Genomic DNA, 9,244 nt, shown 5'->3' with positions numbered 1-9,244 from the left:
TCCCGGCCACGATGCCGCGCCGGCTCGCGAACGCCACCAAAATGTTTTTGCGCTCTCTTGCGTCAGAACTCACGGCAAGCACATCATGCTGAACTGCAAGGAGGTGGGCCGCAAGCCCCCCACTTTTGGGGACGCCTCCCTCATCGCCAGTGAGCTGCTCAACTCCGGCTACGAGTTTGACCAGGGAGCCGTCATCTACAACCATTTCAGGTCGAGCGCACTTTGACTTTCTCCGGCTGAAACCTCCATTTTAAAAAAAGCAAAAAAACACAAGTTACTTTTTTTGCGCTCCCATGTTGCGGTACCGCACTGAATGTGCGTCACTGTGAATCCCGAGTTGCAAGCCGGCGTTGACTTGTGCCGGACGTTTTCCTCACGCAGATCCGTCATCTCCTACAAGACGGACCGGAAGTCCCTCTTTTCCAACGACGTGGTCGCAAACGCGGGTAAGGTCTTGGGTCACCCCGGTTCCCGTCAAACATTGCGATGCTGAAACTCTTGCCTGGCAACCGCAGAGACCATGGCCGTGTACGATGACATCGACGCCGACGTGCTGAGGAGCTACCAGGAGTTCGCCATGGTCAACGTCATCTACCTGGCGCTGCGTGAGTCGTCCACCAGCGAGCAGAGCGCCAGGATGACCGCCATGGACAGCGCCAGCAAGAACGCTTGTAAGCCGGGCCCTGAGAAAAAAAAAAATCCCCAAAAAACGACACGCCGCACAATGCAGGCCTGCCTTGCGCATTTCGTAGGAGTCCCACAAGGTTTGATTTGGGTTCGGTGTCCATGTCAAGTACATACCACACAACAACAACAGCAACCAGAGTTCCCCCAAATTCATGAAATGCTACCTCTTCTATTGATCTTGTCTACGAACATAGGCAGTGACCGATTCTTTGTGTTTTTTATTTTTTTCCTTCCCGCTCCTTCCTTTTGATGGACATCCCGCCCGGTCCTCAGCCGAGATGATTGACAAGCTCACCCTAACCTTCAACCGCACCCGACAGGCCGTCATCACCAAGGAGCTCATTGAGATCATCTCCGGAGCCGCCGCTCTGTAAGTTTCCGTCTTCATCATCATCATCATCATCATTGCCGTCGTCATCAAAATGTTCTAATGGTCTTGCGCGCCTTGCATCCACCCGCCAAATTCAGGAATTGAAGCTTGCAGGAGGTAACCTGGTAGAATGTGCTTGGCAGTTGGTTAGCTGACTTTAGCCATTAGTCGAGTCGTCACTCACGCTCTTTTTTTTTTTTTTTTTAATGTTTTGTATTCTCTCTTTGCAGGTAAGCGGCGAAGCGAGACGAGACAGATGTTGACACAGAGGAGTCTAGTGACGTTTATGCTTGTGTTTGTAAAATATACTGAGAGAATAAAGATCTTACACCCTCTGCTCAACTTGCTTTTTTTCCAAAATTTTGCAAATTTTGTTGTCGTTATAGTCGGACTGGCCAAACTTAGTTCACATGTGTGTCAAATAGTTACAAGTAACAAAAATCATGCTTGCTCATGGATCGTTCATTTAGTTGCACATAATTGACCTATTTCTCCATTGTGAGACAAAGTTTTTCTTATTACAAAATGAACACAAAATATTTTTTCTGTGTCATGGACAACATTTTTGTTCAAATGAATCAACTCTCATAGTTTGAAAAATTCGATTTGAGTCGGCCTGGGCAAACTTACAGTTAACACGTAAAATGGTTTATTGGGGAGATGATGCTAATTTGTATTTATAATAATACGTTTACCAAGAAGTGAATAGATAGTTTTTATTTACAACCAATTTCAGAAAGGCCATTCTTTGACCACCCCTGCATCAAATGGCAAACTCAAACTGTTTCATTTTTTTGTACTCATGACACCTCTGGAGGAAGGTCAATGTGCACTGTGCTGTACAACAAATAGTTGAATTGTTGTCTTTTTAATAACAAAAGCGAACGGCTGTCAGCACACTTGTCAAACCACAATCATGAACATAAATAAGCGTTATTACCATCAAGGCGGAGTTCCTCCTCAAATGTTCTTCGAGTTGCAGTTCTACTTTTGGCCACTGGGAGGCGCTGTCGGATCGTAAATGCGTCCACAATTGGAACAACAGTTCAAACGCGCCCGTAGTCGGTGAGTAAAAGATTCTTTTTCACTGAAATATATAAATATGTTACGTTTTCATAGAATTTAGTGTAGAGTTACATTGATTGTGCATTTGTGTGCGCCAATGGCCTTGCATGGAGGCTCAAGTGTGTTCCGTGTACTCTGGTCTCTGTTTGTTATGCCTGGAGTGGGTGGTGACGTCAGAGGCATGCGACAGAGTAAACAGCTGTTCTGTGTTGGCGAGATCTTAGAAAGCCCCTTAAAAAGATCTTAAACAATGTGTTTACTGTCTGCACACAAAATAGAAACTATTTGGAGCAAATTTGGTGCATTAAGTCTCTATGTTGCATTTTGGAACTTTTGTGCAGTCAAGCGCACTTTGTGGCTCAAAAAGGAAGGCGAGAAGGAAGGAGGAGCGCCCTCTCGGACTCTAAAGCAGTACTGCAGGCCACACCACACCTGCGCCCGCTTATTTTAATAAACTTGGCGCATGACCTGGTTCCCTCTGAAGGTAAATTATTTTTTTTTGTATTGTGAATTTATATAGTAATATTAAAAGTAAATTGAATGATTTATTTGATATATTTTTCATTTAGTGAGGTGCTCCAGTAATTAGATGTGGCTCAAGAGTCAAATCATGGAGAGTTTACGTCTGCTTTTTGGGTAAGTTCTACTTCGTTCCTTTGACATGAATTTAATTGAAAGGGATTCCAATTTAGTTTTCACAATCATGTGGTGTTAGATTGCGTGTTAAGACCATGACGAGATCAATCCACAGTTCAGTCCCCACTGTTGTTATTGTGTCTTTTCCCGAATCGCTTTCTTTTGTTTCGTCATTGGCCAAAATGGTTTTAGCGCCTCTTAACCTGTAGGATTAAACGAATTTTGAGATGCGAGCCATTGCTTTGGCTATTTTATTTTATGTTTTTGCTTTGACTTGAGATACGAGCACTGTATGGTGGCAGGTTACTGTCAAACTAAACAAGACTGAAAGAATGACACGTTGGTGTTTGGAGCAACTACGTCTGCAAAAAAAAAAAAAAGTCACTTCATCTTCATGCAAACACGCAATGCAAAACTCCATAGACAGTATGCGATGTTGTTATAATCCTTTTAAGCCATGGATATTTGAGCATACAAAAAGTTATCAGCTGTGTGTTTCATTTGGACAAAAGTAGTGTGTCGCCGCTATCTTGTGGTGTCAAAAGAAACTTGTCAATTACTCTATTGGCAGTTTTTTTTTTCTTTATGTGGCAGGCCCATGTTCTTGTGCTGTATGTTCCTGGAAAAATATTGCTGTATTAATACAAAAAAAAGAAGATCTATTCATGTCATGTTAATTTGATAAGACATCACAATGCTAATTAAAAAAAAGGGGTGGGGTGGAGTCATTGGTTTCTTTTGTTTGTTTTGTTTGTGCCAATGCCAGCATATAGGCGCACACTTTTGAATAATCCTCCAAAGTCCAAAATGTATTGCACACGATTTTGTATTGCACCCAGTTTGAGGACCAGTGCGCTCGTGGACGTCGCAGTGGTTGCAAAGGAAAACATTTTCTGAAGATTATGAATTGACTCATTGACAGAATATTGACATAAGTGTGTACGTGCGCGTGTGTTGTGCTGCCAATCAAGTGTTGGGTTCCAGAATTTCTGGCGCTATGATAGATGGCCCGGCCCAACCTCGGAGCCCCCGACCCTGGATGGATGGATGCATGTCCCCCCCACACTTTGAAGTGTGTGTGTGTGAGTGTGTATGGCCCGATGTCAGGGTCCCGCTGAGCAAAGTGGCCCCCAGCCTTTTCCTGTCCAGACCACACGTCTAACCAAAACCCAATGTGTGTGTGTGTGTGTGTGTGTGTGTGTGTGTGTGTGTGTGTGAGAATCATTGATTGCACACAGAGTGAAGTTGCAAATTTGTCCAAGATTTGCACATTTTTTAGCAATCATTCATCATTTGCTGATAAAGCTCAGTCCTTTGGTGTTTTTTTTTTTTTTTTTTTTTTTGTGCAAGGCGATCTGAGCACAATTGAAATGGTTGTCAAAAGAGGTCATATGGGTCCTGGTAAAGCTCGACGGCGGCCTCCCCTCAAAGCCGCACTTATAACTTGGGCTCACGTCCTTGAAATCTTCCTGGTAACCATTTTCCAGACGATGACTTCCGTATCACTTCCTTATAAGCCGTCCTCACTTCCTGATACTTCGTCCCTTGCAACCCGTTGTCCGATTACGTTCACTTTTTTTCTCTTCAGGCCTATAAGCTGTGATCTCACCCTTCTAACCGGTGATCACTCCCTCATAACGTTGATCGGTCACTTCAAATGACTCCTTCATCCCCTGTGTTGATTTCCTCAGTGTGGCCTTTCAAAGCAGTGGCCTCCCCCTGCTTGATTTCCTCAGAATCTTCCTTCGAATCGGCGATCGCTCGCTTCTAACTCCGGTTCGCATCCTTCTCGTCTTCCTTATAAGCCGCGATCGCTCGCTAATAGCTCTCCAAAAACTGCAATTCCTCTCCAATCCTTTTCGGGCATTGATCTTATGATAGGTGTCGCGTACGCCGGGGAAGAAAATAAGCGGTAAAGAAAATCCACCCCCCACCCCCCCCACCCCCCGCGCCGCCGCCGCCGCCGTCGTCGTCTCCCTCGGAGTGTCTGCTGCCAGCAAGCCGGCGTGTTTGTCGGGCGCGCGGGAGATTAGAGACACCAATGACAAGCGCGGCGTCTGATAGCGTATCCGCTCTGAATTACAGATCCGGCCTTTTTTCAAATGATATTTTAAATAGTCGCCGCGGGCCGCCACTTCTCATTGTTATGACACTAGTAGCACATTTGGGCGGGAGAAGCCGCGGTTGGCGCTTATTTAAATGAGGGAGGCGAGAGAGACGCGGCCGCGCGCGCAGTGGCAGGAATGAAAAGGAAGTCTTGTGAAAAGGACAAAAGAGAAAGGACAAATTGTAATTAGTTAGATTTTTTGTGTGTGGAGTCCATTAAGTGTTTGGAGCGACGAGGCGAGTCTTTGATTGCCTCGCTGGCGTGTCGCGCCTTCGCTCATTTTGATCACTGAATTAATGCCACATTCCCTCGCTAAAAAAAAAAAAAAAAAAGGGGGAAAAAAAAAATATTTTTTTTTCCCAACTGACAGACATGTCAGGAAGGTGGGGGGCGGGCTGTTGCAATGGCGTCAGCGGGGGCTGGGTGGCGCTGTTGGCCCGCCCGTCATGGCACCTCTTTGTGCTCAGGATGGAGGGGACAAGGCCCCCTCCTCGAACCCGCGCTTCATCTTCACAAGGCGTGGAATGAAAACCTCCAAGCGTGTTGTCCCTCGTCGGCTAAATGATGAATTAGCACACGGACGCTAGCATGCAGCGCACCAGCGAAACGTCAAAGAAAAAACATTTCCATACATGCCGCGAATGCCACGTGCTTCTTTTGCGTGTGTTTGAGTGCGGGTGATACACACGCACGCAGCGGCGAGTGGGCTAATGGTGCCTGTTGTTTGTTTACTTGTGGCTAAACGCTGCGTGCGATGGAGCCACGAGAGAAGAAGTAGACAAACAAGCTTCCTGTCTGCCATTTGCATTTCGCCGTCGCGCCGGCGGCAACAAAGCGGATGCTAGCACCCGCGCTAACGCCGCGCTACTCCAAAAGACCCGTGCCAACCTCACCCGGATTTTTTTCGTCCGTCCTTTTCGCTTTTTCCGTTCTTCCCATTTGTTTGGCTTCCTTTGCTAGCTCCTCATTTCCTTCCTTTCCTCAAGCCTTGCCTAGCGCGTGATTCCCCTTCTTTCCCTTCCTTGTCGACCACCTCGTTGGCTTTCCCGTTCGTCCTTCTTTCTTTCACCTTCCCACCACTGTTCACCCCCCTCCCTCCCCAATGGTTCCCCTTTGCTTTTCTCACGTCATTCTCCGGACCCCCCCTTCTGCACCCTTGCTCGTGCATCCTTTCCTACCTTGTAATTCCCTTTTTGTTTATCTTCCATTCCTATATTGGGACTTCATTTCCTTCACGCCCCCTGCCCGTTGCCTTCCTTTAGCATCCTTTGCTAGCCTTTCATTTCCTTTGCCATCCCGCAGATAAGAAGAGTGAGTCCACCGGCACCGGCGGGAGGATATTCCCCCCCCAAAAGATGACATACATGATGAAATAAACACGCACGCACGCACGCTAACATTCAGTTCCGTACAGCAAAGCGGCGGAGCTCCCGCAGGCCCCGGAAAAAGAAAAAAGCAAAAGCCATTAAATCCGCCATTTTTCACCTTGGCTCGCACATTGTCACGGATCAGAGGCGAGAAGAAAATGACTGGATGGCGATGGAATGGAAAGAAATGTGTGTTTTCACATCAGGCACATGTACATTTTGACGCTTGATGTGCCGTGATGGGGGAGGGGGGCAAAAAAAAAAAAAAAGTGGCGGAGGGCTTTTTATTGTTCCGGCGGCGCTGCATACATTGGGTGCAGTTCACCCTCGTAAGCAAGGTGCAAAGTGTCGCATCTGACAGCGTGTGAACAAACCCGCAGCCCGTGCGGGTTTCATCGAATTGCTCTCCGTTGACGATGGCGCCCGAGGCCCAAGCCGCAACTTTCGTGCTCGTAAATATTCAAGCCACTTTTTGTTTTTTTTTTAACCTCGGACTTTTCCCAGCGTTCGCGCAGTCCGGCGAAAATATTCACGGCCTCCGCCGGGCGGCATAAAGACGGCGACCTTTGACCTCTGACATTTCATTAACCGCGCCGGCGTGCCTGCGTGTGTTCGTGCGCGTTTGTCTGTGCGGCGACGCGTGAAGCCGAGCTGGACCGAAGCTAGCGATCCTGTTCACGGTTGACGGTGCGTTGGTCGCCGCGTTGCCAAAATCGTTCCGTGACGTCACGGAGCCTCAATCTATTTTTTGCCCCGTCGTCACGCCCGTGTCGTCGTCGTCTCGCCGGACGTCTGTCGGCATTGCGCGTCGGGCCGCGCCGACTTTCTGACATATCGCCGGCTGCCATCAAGCAGCCGGCGATACGTCGGGGGACAAAAAGTGTGTTGAAAACGGCCCGGCGCTTCCGAGGCAGGTGTGCGGGGTCACAATTGCTTTGAATGGCTCCTTTCATGGTGATTGCTGACACAGACCAAACAAAAACACCCTACTTGTTACGTACGGCTTTGTTGTGCAAAGTCCGTTAGCTTCGTGCTAAGGCGTCATTCGAATGACCCGAGATGGAAAACGAGCGTGGATGCAACACATGCAAACAGCACCGTGCAAAACTCGACTGTAGAGCGGGATAGCGATTCCGTGATTGGAAAATGTTCATTTGGCAACGCAATTATTTCATGAAGGCAAGTCTCAGGCGAATGCGATATCAAGCCTTAAAAATCTGCCGTTTAACCGCGGCCGACAACCGGCGAACGTCAACGTGGCGGCGGTCGGCCGTACATCCGGTCGCAAGCGGCTTCCTCTTTTTCGCGGCGGCGTGTCAGTCCCAAAGTTGACGGAGTGTGACGCCACGTAATTGCTTTGCGGAACCTCACGCCGTCGATATGAATAATCTGTCAGCCGAGGTGGAGGCCGCCGTGGCAATCGCCGGCGTGCACCGCCAGAGCGGCGGAGCGCAGCGTGAACCCCCCCCCATGAAAAACATATTTGGACTTTCCTTCTTGGCCACACACATGCGCACACGCGCTCCTTATCTGTGTGTGTGTGTGGGGGGGGGGGAGCGGTTGGGTGGGCATGGTTAGCCTTCTATCTGATTAGTTGTTAGCAGGGAGGCGTGTCCAGAAGTTTCTTTTTGGGAGGAATGACGGTATGAAACGAAGGAAGCAAGAGAGGGAGCGAGGATGAAGGAGAGAAGGACCAAGGACGGGTGGAAGAGGGAAGCAAAAAGCGAGGAAGCCGCGAGGAAAGGAGGCTCGGGGGCGGGCGGGGGGGAGCCTGCCAGTGAGGAAGGAAACCAGGATGGGATGGAAGGAAGCAATTTAAGGAACATGAGCTTATTAAGACTTTTTCATTGGTCTCATCAACATGTGTGAGAGTGTGCGCATTGTGTGTGTGTGTGTGTGTGTGTGGGGGGGGGGGTACAGTATAGACAGCGTGTTTGTTTTTATCAGAGATCTTGATGCTGGCTCCTGTGTTGTTGCCTCACATTTCATCATCCTCCTTGCTTATCTCCTCTTCCCACACACACACACACACACACACACACACACACACACACACACACACACACACACACAATCCAATGTTTGGAAGCTGCTACAAGCGAAAACCCGTGACGAGCGTCCGTTTGCATCGTAACCGTTCCTGAAGGCCCAATCTTCTTCTGCCCTTCCTGTTTGTCTCCGTCGGCGCCCCCTTGTGGCTTCCGTTTCCGTTTGACTCACGGGCGCGTCTCCCCCCCCAGGCAGCCCATTGGCCGTAAAGCGAATGTAAACGAGGCAATTAGGCGTCCTAAGGAGGGGCGGGCCCGGTGACATCACGGCTGCGTTTCTATTTTGGGCCCCTCAGCGAGCTGGCGTGGGATTGGCTGCCGCGCTGCCGTGGGAGCCGCGGCCCGCCGGGACAAACTGGTGCACCGAGTCTCGGCGTGGCCCACATGGCGTGAAAACAAACTCTGGGAATAGTTTTGGGGAAGGAACGGAAGGACCGAACGTCTTCTTGTGCATTCACGGTGGAATCTCCCGTTCCCAACTGAATCCCTTCCATGAGTCCGTTTGTTGCCATTTCAAAAATGAATTTCGGTCCCTTTTTTTTGGAATGGACTCTTTCATGCCATCACCGGGGAGCGATGACCCGACTTGGATGTCGAGGGGGGTTGAGAGGGTCCGCTGGCGTCCAGATTGTGTCAAGTGCAGCAGATATTCCTTTTTTTTGTTTTTCTGTTTTCATTCGACGCAGATTAAAAGCGGAAATGCGGCGCGGCAGGATGGCGCTGCAGTTCGGGGGGGCGAGGAGGGAATTCCGTGTGCAAGTGTTTCCCACTTCCATGGACGACATCAAACATCCCTGCTTGTTCTCTTTCGAATGTGACCGAGATTACAGGAAGTTGCTCTTTAGTTGGGGCGGGGGTGGAGGGGGGGGGGGGCGGCGTAAACGGTTGAACTTTGCACGTACCGGCTCATGTCTTGTTTTTACGTCGAGGGGAACATCAGCAGTAGACCAAACACACGCACACA

General features: G+C 49.1%; 1 protein-coding gene and 1 long non-coding RNA gene across 2 annotated transcripts in view; both read left to right on the top strand.

Annotated features, from left to right (window-relative positions):
* The window catches only part of atp5f1c (ATP synthase F1 subunit gamma), a 2,556-nt gene extending 1,162 nt beyond the window's left edge, over positions 1-1,394 (top strand). Inside the window, exons 4-8 of the mRNA XM_019897467.1 lie at positions 6-210; positions 382-446; positions 516-671; positions 961-1,057; positions 1,288-1,394. Of these exons, the coding sequence (XP_019753026.1) occupies positions 6-210; positions 382-446; positions 516-671; positions 961-1,057; positions 1,288-1,291 (527 nt within the window). The 3' untranslated portion in view covers positions 1,292-1,394. The remainder of the gene's footprint in view (positions 1-5; positions 211-381; positions 447-515; positions 672-960; positions 1,058-1,287) is intronic.
* An 823-nt stretch (positions 1,395-2,217) lies between these two features.
* The window catches only part of LOC109532688 (uncharacterized), a 19,125-nt gene continuing 12,098 nt past the window's right edge, over positions 2,218-9,244 (top strand). The window contains exons 1-2 of the long non-coding RNA XR_002171426.1: positions 2,218-2,606; positions 2,692-2,758. This is a non-coding gene — a long non-coding RNA (uncharacterized LOC109532688). The remainder of the gene's footprint in view (positions 2,607-2,691; positions 2,759-9,244) is intronic.

The sequence above is a fragment of the Hippocampus comes genome, unplaced genomic scaffold (assembly GCF_001891065.2).
Source record: "Hippocampus comes isolate QL1 unplaced genomic scaffold, H_comes_QL1_v1.1 scaffold81, whole genome shotgun sequence".
NCBI lineage: Eukaryota > Metazoa > Chordata > Actinopteri > Syngnathiformes > Syngnathidae > Hippocampus > Hippocampus comes.
This window is presented reverse-complemented; position numbering and strand designations above follow the sequence as displayed.